The 22752-nt window shown below is 37.5% G+C and overlaps 3 protein-coding genes and 1 long non-coding RNA gene across 6 annotated transcripts in view; 2 read left to right on the top strand and 2 right to left on the bottom strand.

The window, feature by feature from the left end:
* The window catches only part of psmd9 (proteasome 26S subunit, non-ATPase 9), a 21090-nt gene extending 19918 nt beyond the window's left edge, over positions 1-1172 (top strand). The window contains exon 7 of the mRNA XM_028456935.1: positions 1073-1172. Within this exon, the coding sequence (XP_028312736.1) occupies positions 1073-1092 (20 nt within the window). The 3' untranslated portion in view covers positions 1093-1172. The remainder of the gene's footprint in view (positions 1-1072) is intronic.
* Positions 711-4484, bottom strand: LOC114469424 (Rieske domain-containing protein-like). Its single transcript, XM_028456937.1, has 4 exons — positions 3708-4484; positions 2555-2791; positions 2432-2466; positions 711-1343 (listed from the first exon to the last, which is right to left on the bottom strand). The coding sequence occupies exons 2-4, from the start codon at positions 2763-2765 to the stop codon at positions 1062-1064; spliced, it is 528 nt and encodes a 175-aa protein (XP_028312738.1). The 5' UTR covers positions 2766-2791; positions 3708-4484; the 3' UTR covers positions 711-1061.
* Positions 4258-22752, top strand: LOC114469421 (serine-rich adhesin for platelets-like). Of its 3 annotated transcripts, none has more exons than XM_028456930.1 (16): positions 4258-4616; positions 7875-7954; positions 9516-9619; positions 10340-11119; positions 13232-13394; positions 14060-14157; positions 14307-14525; positions 14684-14771; positions 15165-15286; positions 15415-15520; positions 15601-15672; positions 16392-16501; positions 16654-18548; positions 20794-21040; positions 21134-21227; positions 22303-22752. In XM_028456930.1, the coding sequence occupies exons 3-16, from the start codon at positions 9561-9563 to the stop codon at positions 22423-22425; spliced, it is 4176 nt and encodes a 1391-aa protein (XP_028312731.1). In that variant the 5' UTR covers positions 4258-4616; positions 7875-7954; positions 9516-9560; the 3' UTR covers positions 22426-22752. The 3 variants fall into 3 exon arrangements, with proteins under 3 accessions (XP_028312731.1, XP_028312732.1, XP_028312733.1); XM_028456931.1 differs by lacking the exon at positions 4258-4616 and adding an exon at positions 7540-7800; XM_028456932.1 differs by lacking the exons at positions 4258-4616; positions 7875-7954 and adding an exon at positions 8267-8429.
* LOC114469426 (uncharacterized) lies at positions 6101-7605 on the bottom strand. The gene is made up of 2 exons (XR_003674772.1): positions 7465-7605; positions 6101-6377 (listed from the first exon to the last, which is right to left on the bottom strand). It is a non-coding gene; the product is annotated as an uncharacterized LOC114469426 (long non-coding RNA).

Below are 22752 nucleotides of genomic sequence, written 5' to 3'. Positions count from 1 at the left end.
TTATAAATTTCCTGGACAGATCTACTCACTTTATAATTGAACACCAATATCAAACAAACTATACTATACCATATCATTCATTCATGATCTGTACCTGCTTTGTTTTGCATGGGTTGCATGAGGTTTGTGTCTAATCCTGCTCAAGTGGAGCAAGGCGGCGTCCAAATGTCGAGCCTCAGTTAATCCAACCATAGACTGATTTAGCATGAGAACATGCAAACTTCACACAGAAATGTCACATAACCACTTCATAAAAGAAGTGCTGCCACAATATGTTTATTTATCAAATAATTACACTGTTATCAACTGCAACCTTCACAAATCCACTTCCTGGATTGAAATCAACAGTCTTTATTTATTGCTTATTTCAGTGGCTAAAAATGTACTGTTGTGCACACTTTTTAAAAAAAAATATTATTTATGAAATGTTCAAAATAATTTTACACATTAACAATCATGTTTACACACATTAGAAAAGAACCACAGTAAAATAAGATGTCTGACATGACTTAATGACAACATTTTTCTCTCAACATAAGCTTTTCTCTTGTTTTTTTCATTTCTGAGTTTTTTACTTTAATAACAATTTACAACCACAACAGAGGATTGTGAACATATAGAAATAAATACAGAGACAATTCAGCAACAAATCATTTTCTAATTTAGAATCAAAATATCTTACGTCCAATTGGACCAAAGCTGGGTAAACCTTTATGTTTGTAATCAGAGGGAGAATGTCATTTTTTTTTTTTTTTTTTTTAAATGATATAAATGTCATTAACTATGTTCTCCCACTCTTCAGTTGTGGGGGAGTCAGAATGCAGCCAGTGTTTTTTTTACCTACTGAATGCTGATATCAGAATGTTAAATAGATACTTGTTGAAGTGCCCTGAGTAAAAGTCCACCTCTCCAAAGAATAATGTTAAAAAAAAGTTTTGTGCTCACTTTTAAACAGCTTTTTCTTCTTTATGGATCTTGCTTATCTTTTATTTCATTTATTTTCCGAGTAAAATAGTTCCTGAAGTGTTGAAGTTGATTTTAAGTTATGATTTTATTTGTATTTAATTCTCAGCTGTGAGCCGTGGCTGCTGAACACTCCTGAATCTCTCCGTCTGGTAGTTGTCTGACTCAATGGCCTCAGCAGAGTCGTTCAGTGTCACATAGACGTCCCCATTGACCTCCGTCACCTTATGGATCCTCTGTTTAACGCCCTTAGAGCGCCACTGAGTCCTGTGAGGTCTGATGGTTGGATTCTCCACAGCTTGGTAAAGCCCCTCCCCTTCAGCCAGTGTGATCTTGTACTTGTGCCACGGACACACCATGCACAGCCGTCCGTTAAACTCCTGATGGTCGCGCAGCATGAAAGTTACATTAGGTCACAGTTTTTCAACCTTTTTTGAGCCAAGGCACATCTTTTCATTGAAAAAAAATCCCAAGGCAAACCACCAACCGAAAATGTTCAAAAATGAAACTTTGTAGCCTATATTAACAATATACAGTCATTCTTATCAAAGTGTCTTGAATAGGGATCAAATAAACACAAAAAAGTTTTCATGATCTTTCATATTTATTCTTTGCACACTAAAAAGTACAATAAGTTGACTTTACTTAAAAAATAGAAACTCGTTGACTTAAAAAAAAAAACAAATTCACGATAACTTAGATCAGGGATGTCAAACTCATTTTAGTTCAGGGGCCAAATACAGACCAGTTTGTTCTCAAGGGGGCCACAGATTTTAGACAGGAAAAAGAGCAATTTCAACCATAATCTGCCATAGTTTGCACTTTCAGGTATAAATTACATATAAAGTATATACGAGACTGACAATAACAAAGCATTAAGTGACCTTAAACATAAATTAACTATATTTCCTTGATATTATAAACAACTGTAATTTAATTTAGTAGAATGATTTAAGGACATTTGCAGGATTTGGAAAAAAAATTATTTTTTTCCATCAATTTGAGATTAAAAAATGACTGCCATCATGTGCTATAAGCGTGGGAAATTTGTATCAATGTGTATTTAGAGGAGCTGAGATATCTGCAACTGAATAATTTTGTAATTTACACAATGATGCATGTTTTTTTCTGTCATTTTCACTTTCTTCTGCGGGCCGAATTAGATGCTCGAAAAGGCCGGATTTGGCCCCTGGGCCTTGAGTTTGACACAAGTGACTTAGATCAATTAGATTTGATTAACTTATAAGTCATGTTTAATTAGATCAATTAGATTTGATTAACTTATAAGTCATGTTTAATTAGATCAATTAGATTTGATTAACTTATAAGTCACGTTTAATTAGATCAACTAGATTTGATTTAAGTCAACATAAATGTGTTTTTTTGAGGCAACGACTTTGCTATACTCGTTATTATTTACAGTGTAGATATTTTGTCTAATAATGTGAAATAAATGCAGAAAACTCACCTCAATATCCCCAAACTGTAACTCACCACCTGCATCTGTGGCGGAAAAATAAGCAATGAGCGGTTTAAAAACAATATAGGTAATACATAATGCAACACTCAGCTTTACACAGCAGCAGCTTACGGTAACAGCGTTTATCCATGGCATGAAGCTGACCCTGATGATACAGAACCAGAACATCTCTGCATCCATTCAGCAGCCTGGTGACCCGCCGGGCTTTAACCACGTCCTCCTTTGTTCCAATGAAGTAGGAACCGGGTGGTGGTGAAGAGGAGGAGGGAGGAAGAGGAGGAGGAGGAGGAGGCGTCTGAGAGGTTTCCTCCTTGGAAGACATAACGATCACTTCTTGTATCAAATGTTCTGTGAAAAACAATAGATTTATGAGTAAAATGTCTTGCTTAAATAATGAAAAAGAGCACCATGACATCATAAACACATCTTGGGTTTTTTTAACGATGGGACTAAAAAGCAAGTAAACAATATTTTTAGGTCAAATTCAACTGTTCAAAGTTTGTTTTTTTTTTGTTAGCGGCTGCTTGATTATAATAACAATAACGGCTTGGATTTATATGGCGCATTCTTCGAGGAGACTCAAAGCACAATACAGAAACCATTATTCATTCACACCAGTGGTGGTAAGCTACAATCTAGCCACAGCTGCCCTGGGGCAGACTGACAGAGGCGTGGCTGCCATTTCGCGCCTACGGCCCCTCTGACCACCAACCAACACACATGCACAATTCATACTCACTCATACAAGGCAGTGTGGGTAAAGTGCCTTGCCCAAGGACACGACGACAATGACTCTGTTAGAGCGGGTTTTGAACCCCCAACCCTTCGGTCACTGAGCCACGGTCGCCTGCGATTAATTACATTAGTGCATTTAATAATCAAAATATAATGTTTCTCAGTTTGCATATCTCAAGCCTTTAAAAAAGAAACTTTTGTAAAAGATGACTATTAATAAAAACCTGTAAAACACACAAAGTGAAAGAAAAATATACACAATTATGACAAAATTTGAAAAAGGGAGAAGGGAGGGGGGTACTAATACACAAAATGAAAAAAAAAATATACAGAAATTACAACAAAAGTACACAAAATGGGAGAAGAATACACAAAACAAAAGAAAAATATACAAAATTACAACAATAATACACAAAATGAAAGAAAAATATACATATACGACAATAATGCACAAAATGAACCTTTGACTCTTCCTTTATTGATCATTTATCACTATTCTAAATACTAAATACAACACATCTGTCCTCACCTGTGTGTCCGTCACTCAGCCATAGTCGAACCGGAAGCTGGACGCGCTTCGTTGGACTTCATGTCCGTGGTGAAAAATGTTCCTTATCGTGAAATAGAAGCACAAATGTGCTGCTTTATCTTTATTTCAAAAGTCATTGTGATTTTTTGTCGCTGTGTACCCCGTTCGAAATGTATACAGTAGATTTAAAACATTAAACAAATGTGTTCAAGCTTAGTGGTAAAAGCAAAAACAAAATTAACGTGTGTTACATTTAATGTTGTCCCCAGTGCAAGACGGAACGTCCAAAGTCACAAACCTTTGCGTCTAAATAAAATGCATACAAGTCACTAGCGTTGCTATTAATCTTATTATTCACCCTCCAAACTATATGATAGGATGATATAATCTATAGAGGTTTCTATAGAGATTATGTCCCAACGGGAAACAAGACAACTTTAATTATTGTTTAATAAAAACATACATAATTGTCACAATGACATCTTGAATGAGATTGTCTGTTAATCCTAATTCCACATGGAAGAACCATGTCCTATCAGAGCACACAGGAGACCCTTTTTGTCTTAATAGGTATTAGTGAGTTTGTTGTTCGGTGTTAAAGCCTCTGAAGGATTATCCATGTGCGCGTGTCTGTCTGTGCGTGCGTGTCGCGCTCTAATGTTTCTTGACAGCCGGGTGCCAGACCGCGTGCAGCAGCGGTAAAAGAAAAGACTCTCGTGCTGACAGACCGTTTCGGTTACCATGGAAACAAAGTGTGTACGGAAATGAAATGGAGATGGGGCTTCTGTTCGAACTGCTAATATAGTCAAGCATTCATTCAACGACCATATTTTGCTTGTCTGCTGAGTGCTTCGTATTAAACTTGGTTTATTTTACCATATTTGAACAACAGCGTCTGCGGCGAAGCATGTAAGTTCTCTGCATTTCAACTTTACGCTAAATGATTTATATTTCTTTATTACTTGACACTCAATTTACAAAATAATACATTTCATTCTTGTTTTTTCTTCTTCGCCAAATGAAACAACATGACATAACTTATTTTCTTTATTGTTTTCTGTAGCTACAGTATATATATTATATTATGAGTTATTAGAGAGCAATTTATTCATAGTTCTTGGGGTTTTTTTTTCTTCAATTTAACCCCGTAAAGCCTGAATCATTTAATAACTGACAGATAATTCCAATGTTATGAAACTGGAGTCTTTATTGGTCCTTAAGACCCCCCCCCCCAAAAAAAATAAAAAATTAAATAAAAAAAATTAAAATAAAATAAAATAAAATAAAATAAAATAATTGGTTTATTTTATTTAGATTTTTAGTTAAAGCTGCAGTATTTAAGGTTTTTCTGGTGTCATTTGGTCAAAAATCCATAATCATCTTTGGGCATATTGTAATCCAAAGCGTTCTGATAGGGCTTTTCCACCAAGAGCACGGAGGTTTTTTTGGAGCTGGGGTTGGTGCCAGAGCTACTTCAGAGCTAGACCTGTTTAGCTGAAGAACCGGTTTGGTTTTCCACCGTAGCAGCAAGTTGGAGCCACGTCCTTGCGTCACCGATTACGTAACAGTTTACCCATGAGCACTTACGCCATAATGAAGCCCATGTTTTGACTGTTGACATCGTATGAATACTATCTTATCCTAAGTAAAGATTCTGCTGAACAAATGTAACCATCTTCATCGGAGTCACAGGAATCTGCGACAACATTTGTGAACACAGGTAATTATCAAAGACGTTTTATTGCTTAACAATGACCGTGTTAGCATTTGCTAAGCTACTGAGCTTCAACTACGCCTGCATAACTACAGCAGATAAAGACAATAAGTTGATTTTGATTTGTTTGTTTATCATTATAGATGCTCTTAATGCTGACTGTGCACGTCCGTGACCATGCTGTTGGTGGGACTCAATACGACCAGAATCAGCTCAAGTTTGTGTCAAACTAACGAGTCCTGATGTCATGTCATTCATATATATTTGGACCAATGACCTACTGTGTGTGTGACTGAATGGATGCTTTATTAAATTGTTTGTGTCCTCATTATGTTGTTCAACTTGAGTTATTAATGATCAATGACACCTTATTGACTCCAACATGTTTTAAACCTATTGCTACTGTTTGATTTGTTTAAATAAATTTTGAATTGAGGAAATCTTAATTGCATTCTATTTAATTGTCCTACTTATTAGGTGAGTATTGTGTGAACTTTTCAATTCTATAAATGTATCAAAATAAAAAAAAAAATACAAACCTAATAGTGTGTGCTACAGCAGGTTATGTTTCTATCTTAGGGCAATAAAGTGGATGTAAAGAGTAATTAAATTAACTGAATAGAAATAAAATGCATGTGTGTGCTTACAAGTAGGCAACAAACAATGAACAAAGTCCTTGTATAATACAAAATAAGTAACTTTATTTACACAAAGTAAAAATAGATGTACAAATCAACTCAATATATATTAACATTTACTTAAATGATTGTGGGTTTTCTATTAGAAAGGGCTAAAGCCTATCTACTCCAGAATCAACACCAGTGCTGTGGAGTTCATCATGAGCTGGAGGTTATGGACCATGGACGTAGTCCTGGCCCTGGTTCTGGTCCATGAACCGAGTCGCTGACTGCTCCCCATGGAAGAACATCTGCATTAACATCTTCCTCCTTTTTTTCCTGCATAGAAGCATTAAAAATAATATTTGAATTTATTATTCCAGCAGTCTCCACAATAAGAAAATACAAAAACAAACACTCACTTGTGTAATCCTTGTGTGCAGTTTGAAGCAAAGCTTATACAAACCTACCTTATCACAATAAAACTAAACAAGGTTCTCTAGATAATCACACACAAAAAATATTTAGCTTATATTACTATTTTGACTATATATTCTACACAAGTTTTATATATACAGTGTATACATTCACATCAAACATATATACATATGTACATACACATAATTGTATATATGACATGTACTTGGTAAAATTGTTACTCTTCTTTCTTATACTTACTAACAATATATGATTTAAAAAACTTTTAAAACTGATTTATGTTGTTTTGTTTCATCCCTTATGCAGTTCCATACTTTAACCCCTGATATTGTTATACACAAATTATTTTCCCCTTCTCTCTCTAAAAATATTTTCTGCAACGCTTTTGGAAGTGAACTTTTACTTGTTTTATAAATCATTTGGACAGTTTTGAGTTTGATGAGATCTGGAATTTTAAATCTGGTGTTTTTAACAATAATCCGTGTGTGTTCTCTGTATCCAGCGTTGTCTGAGTCTGATGGAACTTTTTTACATTATAAATAACGGTTGGATGTTCGTCATGTATGTATTTCCCCGAACTTCAAGACAGTAACTCAAATATAGTAAAACAATTGTACAATAAAGAGTGTGCAATGCTTTTTGAATAAGAATGTGCCTGGTTTTGTCCAGGAATAGAAAACAATATTAGTTCTTAATAATAGTTTCATTTGTTCATAAACAAATGATATTTTAGGATGGACCAAGAGATAATATTGTACATGTTTTGCATAGAATGAATGAATCTAACTGGATTTGTTCTGAGATGAAGACGAGCTGAGCTACAGATGAACCTCCAAATCCAACTCTGAAATGAGCAGAAACTTTGTTACCACATAGTTCAGTAATATTATTACATGATCATTGTGTAACAATAAGGGAAATCTGCTGTACTTATGCAGGCGTAGTTGAAGCTAAGTAGCTTAGCAAATGCTAACACGGTCATTGTTACCTGTGTTCACAAATGTTGTCGCAGATTCCTGTGACTCCAAATGAAGATGGTTACATTTGTTCAGCAGAATCTTTACGTAGGATAAGATAGTATTCATACGATGGCAACAGTCAAAACATGGGCTTCTTTATGGCGCAAGTGCTCATGGGTAAACTATTACGTAATCAGTGACGTACTGACGTATTGTGGTGACGCAATGACGTGGCTCCAACTTGCCGCTTCTACGGTGGAAAACCGAACCGGTTCTACAGTTAAACAGGCCTGCCTCTGAAGTAGCTCTGGCACCAACCCCAACTCTAAAAAAAATATCCGTGCTCTTGGTGGAAAAGCCCTATTGTGAGGAGCAGCTGTGACTATAAGCCTCTTACTGTCCTCACAGGAGCGAGTGATATGTGCTTTTGTGTCTTCAGAACATCAGAAAACTCCCACAACACAAGATAAAGTTCTTACATTTGTCACTAGGTTCGCACAAGTGTACAGAAGAAGACCAGTAAGTTTCGTTAAAGTTGATATCCAGAGTTTCTGAGAAATTTATGTTCATGTATCATTCTTTTGAAGTGTGAAAAAATGCCTAACTAGTCTTTTACTATGGTCTCCTGCCGGTGGTCATTCATATACGTCAATGTATAGAAGTCCCGCCTTCGTCCTATAGACCCCTATACAAATAGAAAATTGCGCCATGATCGCCCAGCCAATAGGCTTCGATTTCCTGTAGCGGAGACTGTGAATCAAAGTGAATGCGCGTGCGTAAACTGTGCACAAAAACAAGGCCACACGTCACAACAGCAAACAGGTATCACTCCGAGTAGCGCTCATGGAGGAGCGTTTCGATACAAAGCTTACAGATAAACATCTTCATGACCGCAGCAAAATTTATTTCAGAGCTGCTTTTCAAAGGGGAGGGACTTGCGGCTTTTACAAGGATTCCGAACAAACCTGGAATTGGCGACATTTCTCATGGATAGGTAATAAACATGTTCTAATAAAACTACCATAAGTGTTTTATTAGTGAAAAACAATTTGGTGTTGGTGTGGTAAACATTGTTGTTTTCCGTGATGCGTGTGCACAAAAGTAGAGGTGTGGCTTCGGGTAGGTAGGCAGAGGCAGGGGGAGGAAGTGGAGGTGTTTAGGGATGGGCATCGAGACGTTCGCTTTTGAATTTTCTCTCTCTCTTATATCTCTCTCTGATATCAGATTTAAGGAGGGGAGGGGGGAGTGTGGAGCGTCTCACAATTCTACATACTGCAGCTTTAAGTATGTTTCTAGATAGAAAAAATAATCCTCTGGAGACATCAAAAATTTCATATTAAAATGGGGTCACCGCGCCCAAAAAAGTTGGGAGCCACTGATGTAATACTACATACAATTTAGCCCTACAGTGAAATTCGTCTATGAATTATATTGGCTAATCCTGACTGCTGGTCTATTTATATTCTAGTTTCCCATTCTTACTTTTTATTCATGTACCCCCCTATGACAATTTGTGTAACCCTGAGGGTTCCCGTACCCCACTTTGGGAACCTAGTATCTACAGGAAAAGGATATCACATGACTGAGTTTACATAGAGTTGTAATTTTTAATAGATTGCTCTATTTCACAGTAGCCTGAAAGTTTACCAAGTTAAAAGTAAAATCAGCTTTTTCGTTTAGGTATAGATTCCAAAGCCCGCGTCCCTCGTGCTATTTAGCACTGGAGCGTCTCTTCACGTTAACAGTTGCTTTCATGAAGCATCTATATATATATCAGACTGAGCTGCTTGGCTATATACTACTGCTAGTGTCAGATTTCAGCATCACTGGCTCTGTTCTGTACAGGATAATATGTATTGACACTGTAGCCAACCTTCAGATATCATTCTCTCATTAATATCGCAGAGGTAGAAGGAAAAGTAACAAAGAAACAGTATTCAACATTTGTGCTTCAACACAAGTTGGTGTTGAGATTTATTTATGCAGCTACTTCATTGTTTGTTTCTGCCAAGAGTTAATGTTTGGTATTTGTGACTCTGACGATGTGCTGAGAATAACAAATTGGAAAATGTAATTGCAGGTGTGGTGAAATCGGGAAAAAAAAAAGGAGGACAAAACCGAGGAAATGGTGCTCAGCTTGTATGAATGTCTGAAGGTAGTAGGACTGCAACGCCACCATGACAGGTATGTATTTTAACTGCAGGGCGCTGAAATGTACACTTTCCTGTGCCGATTGTAAAGTTGCGCATGCTGAAATAAACAGCAACTTTTTGCAACATTTAGCAACAAACCACATCTAAAAAACATATATGAATTTTTTACATTACTTAAGACAACATTTACAGCAATATTTGTGAAATTTGTTAAATCTAAATGTTAAATCTAAATGCTAAGTCTAAATCTAAATTTAAATCGTAAATTTTAAATCTTAAGTCTAAATATTAAGTCTAAATGTTAAATCTAAATGTTAAATCTCAATCCAAATGCTAAATGTTAAATCTAAATGTTGAATCTAAATCCAAATGCTAAATATTAAATCTAAATGTTAAATGTTGAATCTATATTTAAATGTGAAATTTAAATGTTAAATGTAAACGTTAAATCTGGATGTCACAAGTGAAACTAAATATTTAGTTAATATGCAAATTCACCGGAAGTATGTTGTCATGTCTCCTCACTGTACAGTCACATTTACATTTAATATTTACATCTAACATTTTGATTTAGATTTAACATTGACATTATATTTTTTACAAGAAAAAAATATCACAAATATTGCTCTTTTTAAAGCATGGTTTGTTGCTAAATGTTGCAAAAAGTTGCTGTTTATTTTAGAATGCACAACTTTACAATCAACTCCCCATACTCTGCCTGTAAGTCAGTTTCTTTAATTCTGCGTTTCAGGCTTTCCTCTGCGGGTGTTTGCCATGTCGTCCACCTGTCAGCTTTGACCACAGAGGACTGCTCTCTTCTGGGAATCAGTTCAGTGGAGGATCGGAGTCGGCTTTTTGAATTGATCCAAGTGCTCAAAAGTCTTGAGTTTGAGAGCCCTGGATATGAGGAGGACTACAGTCACAGTGCTAGCACCAGTGACAGAGGTTATACAGTAATGGGCAAAGACCATGGAAAACTACGTAAGGACATAAGTGATGATGACGACGATGGTGATGATGATGATGATGAGGAAACTGACTCCTATGCTGGACTGTTGAGTGTATCTAGCCGACATCAATTTAGCAACGAATCCCCACATCTTCCTCAAATGCAAATTCCCAATCTTACAGATTCAGTTGATGTTTATTCAAGTGATAATAGAACTAATCCAGCCCTGGGAAAAGAACCAGCCATACCTGTTCAGGTATATCCTGTGTGTTCCTGCAGAGGAAACAATACCTGCAGCAACTGCTCACCACATCATCATAGGAGAGAGAATGTCTATCCATGTGTTGCAAGAGGAAATTATTTTTGCAATTATTCTAACAATGAGTTATCATCGATACCCGTGTTAAATCCCAGAACAAGAGTTTCACCAAAGACTAAAGACTTAAACTTTGGACAAAAAGACAAAAAGAAAGTATTCAGAAAGAAGAATATCTATAAAGAAACAGATGATATTAAGTCTGTTAGACTCCTCAGTAAGCCAACGCCTATTTATGAAGCTAAGAGATTGGCTCCCAACAACAGGTGAGTGAGGTTTGCTTTGTTCTCATTATTACCTTTCCTTTAATCTAATCATTTACTTTTAATGTTTGGAGAGCAGTTTGTAGCTTACATCAAAGTGATAGCAACTCATCACTTGAATGTGTTTTAGATGATCAGTCTAAAGCTGTTAAATACAACTTTGAAACTAATTAATGTCAGAAATCTCTTTAGAGTCAAATATATCAACATTTATTCTCAAACACATGTAATATTCATTTATATGTGTGCTTCACCATTTTGGAGATTTCAGCCAATCAACGTTAGCATAACGTGTTCTCGTCACGTCAATATTACTCTTTGTATTTCAACTTCCATAGATAGTCATTGGTAAAATAGCATTTCAATCTAACATTTTAGTGCTTAGACATGTCATCCACTTCCTTGGATTTTAAGAAGTTAATATTAAGAAGACTCTGTTGTGGGAATTCCTCTTTGCGGACGACTGTACACTGGCAGTCACCACTCATGATGACATCCAGTCCCTTGTGGATCACTTCTCATCTTAATGTAGACACTTTGGCCTGACGACTAGCCTGCGGGAAGACCTGGGTAAATTTCCAACTACTTCTATTCCCTCAGGACCTTGCTGCTTCCCCCCTAATATCAGTGACCATTGGTAATACCGTAAACTGTGGAGACATTTTGCTACCTAGGCAGTACCATCACCACCAATGGATGTCTTGACCACAAAATCTTTCTGCATATCTCTGAAGCTAGTTCATTCTTTGGAAGACTGTCAAAGAGGCTAGAACATAATTATAGCATAAGACTATGGTATAAGTTATCCTTAGTGCCCTACTCTATGGTTGTGCAAATGTGCAGGCAGCAAATCTGCCACATCATTGAGTTATTCAACTGGGCAAGAGTGGCATCCATCCGAGACAAGAAAGCCCACAGAAATGTGGAGTTGTCACCTCATAACAGGTCAAAACCCCCTGCAGTGTTTGTGGTTGACTGTTTGTCCTGGGACTATGGCTGCGCTCCCACATGAGGGGTCACGCCAAAGGGAAATAACTGCTTGTCTACTCATTTGTCGGACCAACAAGAGATTCTGTTAAGAAGGCCAGAACACCTCTAACCAGGAAAAAAAAAATGGAAGTCTCAAAATGTTGGTCGGCACTCATTTAGATACAACTATCAGCCATCTTACTGCAGACCCATACGTGCCCTCTAGCTGAACAAGAAAGACACCTTAAAACAGATAAATCTACACTACAATTGGAACCATCGGATAACTTTAACCTCACCAAACCAGTTTGACTTACATGAATGGAGAACTTCTTTGAGTAATCGCTACAATTTCAACAAGCATGTATTTAAAGCGCTTTTTATTGCATCTACAGCAGGGGTTTCAAATTCGTTTTAATTCAGGGGCCAAATACAGAGCAGTTTGAACTCAAGTGGGGCACAGATTTTTTTTTCGGGAAAACGAGTAATTTCAACATTACTGTTCCCTAGTTTGCACTTCTATGTACTGTATATATAAAATACAAAATATGTAAGAAACTGACCATATCCAAGCAATAAGTGACAGATATCAATCCCAGCAGGATCTTCACTTTAAATTTCCTAAATTTTATGACCAATTTCTAATTAATCAAGGAAATATTATGTCATAACTTGAGGAAAGTTGAAGGATGTTGTAAGAATTTTTAGTTTTTTCAAAAGTTTAACATTAAAAATCACTGTAATCATGTGATATAAGCTCCAGGAAAACTCTGCGCCCCTGCAAATATTGTTGAGTTTCATTAAACAATGATTCATGGTTTCTCTGTCATGTTTACTTTCTCCTGTGGGCCGAATTGGATCCACAGCTTCTGAATCACATCTAATTCCTATAGTGATATAGTCTTTCAGTTGAGCTGTCTTTGTACTTTGGGTTGAGTATCCCTTCAACTAAACCAAATACATACATTAATGATACATTTCAAAAGAGAAACAATGTAAATCAGAGGAAACAAAGAATATCTAAATGCTTCTATAGCTTTACACGCTTCTGTTTGCATAAAGCTGTGCTCTTCTATTCTCAGTGATTGTAATCTATGATTTGTTTGTCTGTGTTCTCTATGTGCATCTCTATGTGTGTAATATAAGGCAACCAGGCATGCAGCGCATCTATGTTTGTGTGCGGAAAAGACCTCTGACCCAGGCAGAAAGAAGAAGAAGAGACACAGATGTTGTTACAACTCCAGGAGGGGAGTGTCTGATCGTCCATGAAAATAAAGAAGCTGTGGATCTCACTCATTACATACTCCAGGTAGGGCGGCTACACATACATAGAAAATAAATCTCTATATGATATGTACTAGGGCAGGGTTGGGGTCATTTAAATTTTTCAGTTACAATTACGTCTTAAATTATCCATGTTAAGTCAGTGTTTTTCCAATCAAAATTTGAAGTGTTATTTTTTCCCTGAAAATACAAAATTACAATTACAATAATAACAATTAATGAGCATTTAATTATTAACAACATAAAATATCACCTTTCTCTTGTGTTAGCTTTCTGTTAGCATCTCTTATGATAACGGGTCAGTTTAAACCCATGTCTTAAATCAGCTGTAAAATACACTAAAAATGTCATCTATCATCCAATTTGTTTCTCGTCTCTTTGTTACCTTGTTAGGCTTCCTTATCAATAAAAATATTGGTAGTAATATTTTTGATGTGGGTGTCTAATCCTTTTATCTGTCAGTATAGCTCTGAATTTCATTTTTTTAATGATAAACTGATCTACTGACAGGTAGTGTGTAAACTTGATATGAAACATATTTTAATAATTGGTAACTACGTATGTGTAAGCCATTGAACTGTAACATGGTTTGCGTTTCATTTACCCCAACCCTGGTTCAGGGGTACATTAAATATCTCATATTCTCTATGCTGATTTATTCTAATTAGATTAACATTACTCTGATTACAGCACAAGTTTCACTTTGACAGTGTTTTTGGGGACGAGAGCTCCAATGAAGATGTATATAAGAGGACAACATATCCTTTGGTACAGCACATGCTCAACGGGTGAGTTGACCTTCTTTAAAGGATGTGCATGTTAGCAGTTTTCTACAGTTCATTCCAAAATCAATAGTTTTTACATCTTGTTTGAATAACTTGTGTAACTTTCAAAGCATGTACCCAAATCTAGACATTTGTCCTGTGTTTCCACACAGAGGGAAGGCTACCTGCTTTGCATACGGTCAGACAGGTGCAGGGAAAACTCACACCATGCTGGGATCATGTCCCACACGGCCCGGCTTGTATGCGTTGGCAGTGCAGGACATTTTCAAACACCTTTCCACCACACACACCTGCTCCTCCCAGCAGATGTACGTCAGTTTCTTTGAGATCTACTGTGGTCAGCTGTACGACCTGTTGGACCATAGGAAAAGGTGTGTCCTTTCACTGTATTAATGACTAAAAGGCTACATTTCATTAAACTCTGTGCATTTTAGCCCCACTATTAGACACCATATGTATCTCAACTATTTCCAAATAAGGGAAAAAAAACAAGATTAATTTTGCTGTTCTTTCTTTGTCCATGGTCAAGGTTATTTGCCAGGGAAGATGGACAGAAAGTTGTTCATATTTCTGGACTTCGCTACATCAAAGTGACCTCGATCGAATCCCTGATGGAGGTTTGAACTTTATTATTCAATAATATTACTTTATTATTACTGTTCTAAAATATGTGATGCACATTTTATGTTATTTTTTATGAGTTTTGAAGAATAGTCTTAATATTTACCTTCTTCAATAAAGGTTACATTTTTGACCCATTTTGTTGAAATTGTGCTGTGATCAGGGGGGTTCACTAATCATATACAGAGCACAACAGATAAAGTTAGAGAACCACTGAACTTATTCATTTAAAAGGTGGAAATTCAAATCGTTATGGCTTATTACTGGATAATGACCAAACCAAACACAATCCAATCCTGTGATAATGCATCATAGCTGCGTGGTACCTAAGGGATTTTCATGTTAAAAATCCAATTATTTATCTAGTTCTGTCATTTTCCATCACACAGGTCATTTCACAGGGCACAGAGGAGCGTACACAGGGGGTCAGTGGTGTGAATCCCTTCTCCTCTCGTTCACATGCCGTGCTTCAAATTGAGCTAAGACATTCAACCCAGCAGAGAGCTGGCAGGTGAGAATTTATAGTTCAGGATACATTAGGTTAATTGGTTTTAAATATTGATAGCATCTGATTGTCTGCTATCTTTTTGTCGAATAAGGTTAAGTTTAACAAATTGTTTATTTTTTGTGTGTGTCCAGGATGTGGTTTGTGGATTTGGCAGGAAGTGAAAGAGCCTCAGACTCTAAAGACCCAAACAAGCAGAGTCGAAAGGAGGGCGCTGAGATCAACCAAAGTCTCTTGGCTGTCAGTTCTACCTTCATAATAAATCTTAGAATAATTAATAAGATAAACTAACAACCTGATATTTGTGATTTTTCTTTCAGCTGAAAGAATGTATCCGGTCTCTTGATAGAAAGCAAAAGCACACCCCGTTCAGGCAAAGCAAACTCACCCAGGTAGTACAAGTGATGTAAACATTGACATTAACGTAGACTCCAGATGTTTCATGAGATTGACTTGTTATCCCACTGTGATCAGTTAAAGAGTGACTAAACCCTGAGGTTTAGCCTGTGTCTAGGCTAGAATTTAGAAAATGCCTTGATTATGGGCGGGGCTCCTGGCGCAATATAGACAAACTCAGGTTGGGTTCGAAATGTCATACTAACATACTACTCATACTTAGTCTGATGTCAAAATAAGTATGTAGTGTTCACATAAGATAGTATGGAAAGATTGAGTATGCAAGAAATACCCGGATGTATACTATGTGCAAGTATGCATGGTGGGCACACTAGTCATAGTCAACCACTACATGATGCATTGCGAGCGGAATGTAAAATGGTCCTGGGACAAAAGCATCTCTTCTTGTCTTCCATTAGTTTTTAGTGCTTTTTTTTTAAATAGGGCTCTTCTTTTGAAGTTAACTGGAAGTTTTGTCAGTAGCACTAGGGCGTCACAAACCATCATTCTCAGCCAGTAGCAAAATTCCATTGTAATATCCTGGTTTCAACCCATAGAGGGCAGTCACTCGTACATTATTACAACAAAACAAGCCAAATTTAAATACTTTGAGTAAAATATCAAGAGATGACATGACTTCATACTTAAATATATTTGTGGTTTTAGCATTTAGTCACCAGTACTCTCACATCCAGCTAACTCGATCTCATTCTAGGTTTTGAAAGATTCATTCGTTGGTGACTCAATGACATGCATGATTGCCAACATTTCTCCTGGTAACTCGGCAACTGAACACACACTCAATACACTGAGATATGCTGATCGGTAAGTGTTTGCCAAAGAAGTAAAAATAATAATAATTGTATAACCTTTATCCTGTATTACTGAAGTAATGATATCTGTAATAGATCTAAGATCTCTGTTGATATTGTACTGTAATTATGTGTGTATGTGCTTTTTGTTTGTTTTTTCTGCAGAGTGAAGGAGTTGAAAGGTCAGAGAGGAAAAACTGTTTCCTCCTCAAAACAAAGCTCATCCAACAGCAATACCAGTAGCAGCAACAGCAGTGTTGGGACACGGAGAAAAAGCCCTTCTAAGAAACAGAAGTTAGCTGGAGAAAGCAGGAGTTTTGGTCCCAGAAGTTCACAAACAGAGGATGCAATCCTTTGCTCCACACCCAAGAACAGCAGCTGTGGAAGTGACGGTGCTACATTAGGGAGAAAATGGATTGAACTTGAACATAATACACCAATAAGAGGTTGGCAGGGGATGAGTAAAGAGAGCCAGTGGAGTAAGAAAGCAGGTGAAAGAAAGGGTAGAATAATCCAAACTGAAAAAGAGCAGTGCCATTATGTCAGCAAGCAAAGAATCGCTACAGACTTGATGGCCTTACAAAAAGATGAACAGCTTGAATTATGGGAGATGGAAAGAAATAGTTTGCTTCTAGACAGTTGTATGACTTCCAATGAAGGAGAATACGAACACAAAACGAGGCTGAAACACGGTGGTAATGGGGGAAACACAAAAGACAGAAAATGGGTCGAACTAAGAAGACAAATTGAAAACCATGGAGAAACCAGAGGAGAAACAGAGATGCTTGAGGAAAGTTATTTTCAAAAGGAGAAAGAGGTGAATAAAGAGGAGCAACATCTGATGAAATATCATCAGCAGTTACAGCAATTTAGACCATCGTCTACTTCTTCATCACTCAATTTATGCTCCAACTCTTTCTCTATTTCTCCATCGTCTACCATCGTACACTCGTCCAGTTCCTCATCCTCTTCTCTGGAAGACGTTTTAGATTCAGACTCAGCCAGAGCTGAGAATAGAAATAAAGGAAAGCCATTATCTTCAAGAGAAACCATTCCTCAACACGCAGTAATTTCTAGAAATAGTGATGAAGAGACTCAAGGGGATTTAAGTAGAATCTATAGAGTCGGTAGAGATGAAACCGGAGGGAGAGTTGAATTTGATTCTAGTGATAGTGAAAGGTCAGACAAGGTAACTGGTGCAGCAAGGGTTAGGAAAGAAGATAACACACCAGCTGGGATGGAAATTCAAGGAAGGAGGAGAGCCTGGGTGGCAACACAAGGGACAAATACGATGACAGCTGCTATTTCAACAAATGTAGCCACATCATATGTGCTGTGCAATGGGGATTTGGAGTCCAGAGTGGAGGCCTCAAGTGTCCCGTCTGCGAAGGTGTGGAAGCAAAGAGCAGCTGACGATTCCAAATTAGACTCGGCAGACTGCAGCAGCCACTTCAGCCTCTCTGATTTTAAATCCCCAGCACAGAAAGCACCAGCAGAGCGACCCCTGTCCCCAACACCTACCAATGCATCTTTAATCACAATGTGGAAAAGTGATACAGACCGTCTGTATGTCCAAAAGTCCCTGGAGGCAGCACCATCAAACAGTCAAAGGGTCAATAAAGCCTTGTCCACTGCTAATGCTCATGCTGCTACTTTACCTCTTGGATGCAAAGCACCAGTTGAGCCCATTTGGCTAAAACATCCAGTTTACTATCAGAAACGAGATGTTTTACCTGAAGATGATGACACAGAATCCCAAAGCTACACAATGGAACCTTTGAGCATTTCATTGCTTCAAGCAGATCAACAAGTTGCCACCGTCTCATTCTTACAAGGAAGCAACTGCGACAACTCAACTTACCTACTTGACAAAGAGAGCAGTGAAAACCATGATAGTGAAATTGGAAAAAAAATTAACTCAGACATGTCATTAGAGGAAGAGGATGGAGAATTTCACATTTCTCTTTTAGAGACTCCACAGTCAAAGTCTCACCACACAACCGTATCTTCCTCAATGACAGTTTCCACAAACTCCGATACCTCGACCGACAACAGGATACGTAAGTAACTAATTATTAGCATATACCAGGGTTTGGGTCAATTACACTTTTCAATTACAATTATGTTTTCAATTATCCATGTTGAATTACAACTCAATTACCATTATGGTTACCTGCAATTTTTCCAATTAACTAAAATTACAATTATTATTTTTCCCCTGAAAATCAATTACAATCACGTTCTCAATTACTAAAGTTCAATTACAATTGACCACAATTACTGGGCCTTTAATGAATAAGCCCAATTATTAAGGTTTTGCTCTCAATTATCTACTTTTCATTTTAATACCAAAATGTGCATCTCAGGAACACAAAGACAGAAGCTTTATCTAAAAAAAGTAAAACTATTCAAACAAAAAGTGTAATTTGATTAAAATAAGAAAGCATACAAGCAACATTTTGCAACGCCTGCTATGGCTGTATAAGCCAATTCTGGAAAGGCATGGCTCATTGCAGTTGTTGCATACAAATGTAAGATTAGGTGCTTGATTCGATGCTGGTGTTAGTGTTCATTTACTGCGTTCTCGCTTCTCCTCCCACTGCTGTACTCTCTTCTGGTCAATCTGACATATGCCCGCCTTCACTAGCTGCCTCCATTTTACCCGGTCAGCTGAAGAAGCTTCCCAGTTTGAAGGGTTGATGTCACTGGTCTTCACATCCAGCTTGTAGACACATTTATAGCGAAGGACAGGTCTTCCAACAGCCCTGGTTCCAGAAGCAAGCTCTCCATACAGGATGTACGTTAGAATATGGGTGTCATCCATTGGCTTACGTGACCAAGCCATTTGAGTTGTTGTTGTGTGGGGAGAGCAAAGATTGTCATCATTCATGTTTTCTTGAGAACATCCTTATTTGGGATGTGGTCCTGCCATTTGATTCCCAGAATCCGCCTCAAGTAGCGTAGATGGAAAGAGTTCAAACCGCGCTGAGAACACAGGCTTGGTAGATTTTCATCTTTGTGTTGATAGTTAGAAGTATGTTCTCCCAGGCGTGCTTAGAGAGTCTAGCCATCATTGTCAGTGCCTTGCCGATGCGGATGTTGAGCTCAGCATCCAGAGAGACATTGCTGGATATTGTTGAACAAAGATAGGAAAAGTTATCAACGACTTGTAGGGTGTGATTTCCAATGGAGATCCTTGGAATGCTGCTTACATATTGTTCCATGATGTTGGTCTTCTTAAGGCTAATAGACAAGCCAAAATCTTTACATGTTTTGGAAAAGCAGTTGATCAGCCTCTGGAGTGCTTCCTACGATGGTGAAGACAGAGCAGCATCATCTGCAAAGAACATCTCTCTGATCAGTACTTTTCGCACTTTGGTCCTTGTCCGAAGACGTGCAAGGTTGAAAAGCTTCCAATCACTTCTTGTGTGCAGATACACGCCATTGTCAGATGATTTGAATGCGTGCGACAGAAGCAATGAAAAGAAGATACCAAAAAGTGTGGGAGCAAGCACACATCCCTGCTTCACTCCATTCTTAATTGGGAAGGGGACCGATGTAGAGCCGTCATACTGGACAGTGCCTTGCGTACCCTCATGAAAGGATGTTTTCAGCCCAGCAACTTTGGTGGGCTGCCTATCTTTTGGAGTAAATTGAAGAAAACCTTTCTGAATGAGTCAAAGGCCTTAGTAAGGTCAATGAAAGCGATATATAGTGTCGTTGTCTCTGCTCTCGACATTTCTCCTGTAGTTGTTGAATAGAGAATATCATGTCTATGGTTGATCTCCCAGATCGAAATCCACATTGCGAATCTGGATATACTCGGGTCGCAAGCAATTGCAGTCTGTTGAGTACCACTCAAGTGAAGGTTTAGCCGACAGTGCTTAGGAGGCAGATTCCAATTTAGTTGTTGCAGTCACTGCGGTCACCTTTATTTTTGGACAGCATGACAATGTTTGAATTACAATTATTATTTCCCCACCGAAAATCAATCACAATGCTTAATCTTTAATGAATAAGCCCATAAAACCAAACCTTCAGCTAGTGTTAGCTTTCTGTTAGCATCTCTTGTGATAACGGGCTCTTGCCAATTACAATTACAAAGTCCATTATCTGAACTCAATTACAAATCGATTACAATTACAACAGCAATAGATTTTTTTTCAATTACAATTACAATTTTAATTATGTCATAATTACAATTCATTCTCAATTACGTAATTGCAATTATAATTGACCCCAACCCTGGAATATAAAGTGTGTATTTGCTTAAAGCAGTTATGTGAAACCTTTCGTTTCTTCAAGGTGGAAACAAAGCTCCAGAAGATTTGCAGAGCTGCCCACAAGACCAAAAGAAAAGCCTGGAAAATCCACCACAAACATACTCCAAACTTCCACTGAAATGTTGTTACAGGCAAAATACAGTCAGTCTGCGCAGTTTCATGACAAATTTGCATCACAAAAACCAAAGCATCCAACTTCAACCCAACAGTCATGTAGCAGCAAATGACAATCCAAGCCCATGCAATCAGAACGACTTGGACCAGGCCTGGTTTGTGCCCCATTTCATTTTTTGTTGGCATTAATATATTTGGTAAATAAAAACATCACAATAATGTTTTTTATTTTTATTATTATTACTTAGGTGGAGCATTTCTGTTGCCCAGCGGGAGCAACTGAAACAGATGGAGACTTTGAGTCATGAGGAGGGGAAGCTCTTGAGCCAACAGCCTAATATGGTAGGGACAAATCAGACTGCAGAGGGATATTCCAGAAAACGGGTTTTGTTCAAACTCTGAGAATGTTTGGCCTGAAATAAGGGAAACTCTGAGTTTTTGGTTCTATAAAGCGAGATAAGGCATACAACTATCAAGGAACACTACCAGAAGAGGCCAGGGGACAATAAAAGACCAAGTTATCAGTGTTAGAGATATCCGTTAGTGTCCATACAAAATCCCAGCCAACACTTGGATAGGGAACCCCTCAAGATTTTTGCCTTGGTCACCTTTGGCGGCCATTTTCCAATTATTGTATTGGGGAAAACTTGTCATTTTTGTGGGAAAATTCATTTTCGCACACAACATTAGTGACAGGTTCAGAAGTATGTTGTTGTGGTGGTGGTAGTGGTAGAAGTGGGGTTGTAATTTGGTAATATTGTAGTAGTAGTATTAGAAGTGGCCAAAACATGTGTAGGATACTGCTAAAGTGATAGTATCTCCTTTATTTGTATTCTTATGTCTAAATTCGCAATTTTGTAGATTCATATTTCAGATTTTCAGACAGTCGCATTGCCTGTTGAAGTGTTCACTTCTTGATCCAGAGCAAGTGCACTTGAGCTTGAAAATTTGTGTTGTACTAGACTGATCTATGCATGTACTACATGTCCTTGTAAAAATACAGTAGGGTAAGTAATTTAACATTGTTCATGATACACTATTCTACATCTGTACCAATTTTGGTGCTTTTATACAAATTTGAAAGAAGTCGCTGTCTTCCAGCTCGCTGCCATGATAGCTTGTGGTATCATTGCTCCATTGATGATGGCTTTTTTTCATGAGTAACTCAAGGTTTACATACTCAGAGTTGATTGACCCACTTCATACCAGCTGTAGTAGAACCAGATAGCCAGAGTTTCCCATCGTGGGGTATGTTAACTCAGAGTTTATAGATAGACTCAGAGTTTGTTGAACCTTCTTTCTGAAATACCCCCCAGTGCAGTCAGTCTACAACTGTTTATTGTAAACTATACATTTTGTTTAAATAGCAACGTAACTGTATTCTGTTTGTTTTTTTTGTTTTTTTTTAACTTAACAGGCTTTTGAGGAGTATGTCAACAGGCTTGGGAAGATTGTGGAAGCAAAGGTTCTGTGTGTAAACAACCTGAGAGCTCAGCTGCTGCCATTCCTGAAGCCCATCAAGTCATCAATGAGAAAATGATCATCACTAAGCTACTTGAGTTACAACAACCAGGAAGCAGCGACATACTCATCCCTAGTGCATGCACTTTGACCCAACTGTCTAAACTAAAGGACATTTGGCATTGACCACATCAATCTTTTTTTTTTTTATGTGCATTTTATTTATTAGTGTTTTTGGTTTTGTGTTCATTTGTGAGTGTGTCTTAAAGAATATTCTATTTTAAAAACATTTAGTTCTATGCATTATAATTTTTTAGTTCACAGTGCTGTTATTTTAATTACTGCTAATTCCATTTCCCCCCAAATCAGAGTTTAATGGAAAAAGTCTGGTGTTCTTTCCCTCCCA

The sequence above is a fragment of the Gouania willdenowi genome, chromosome 9 (genome assembly GCF_900634775.1).
Source record: "Gouania willdenowi chromosome 9, fGouWil2.1, whole genome shotgun sequence".
NCBI lineage: Eukaryota > Metazoa > Chordata > Actinopteri > Blenniiformes > Gobiesocidae > Gouania > Gouania willdenowi.
This window is presented reverse-complemented; position numbering and strand designations above follow the sequence as displayed.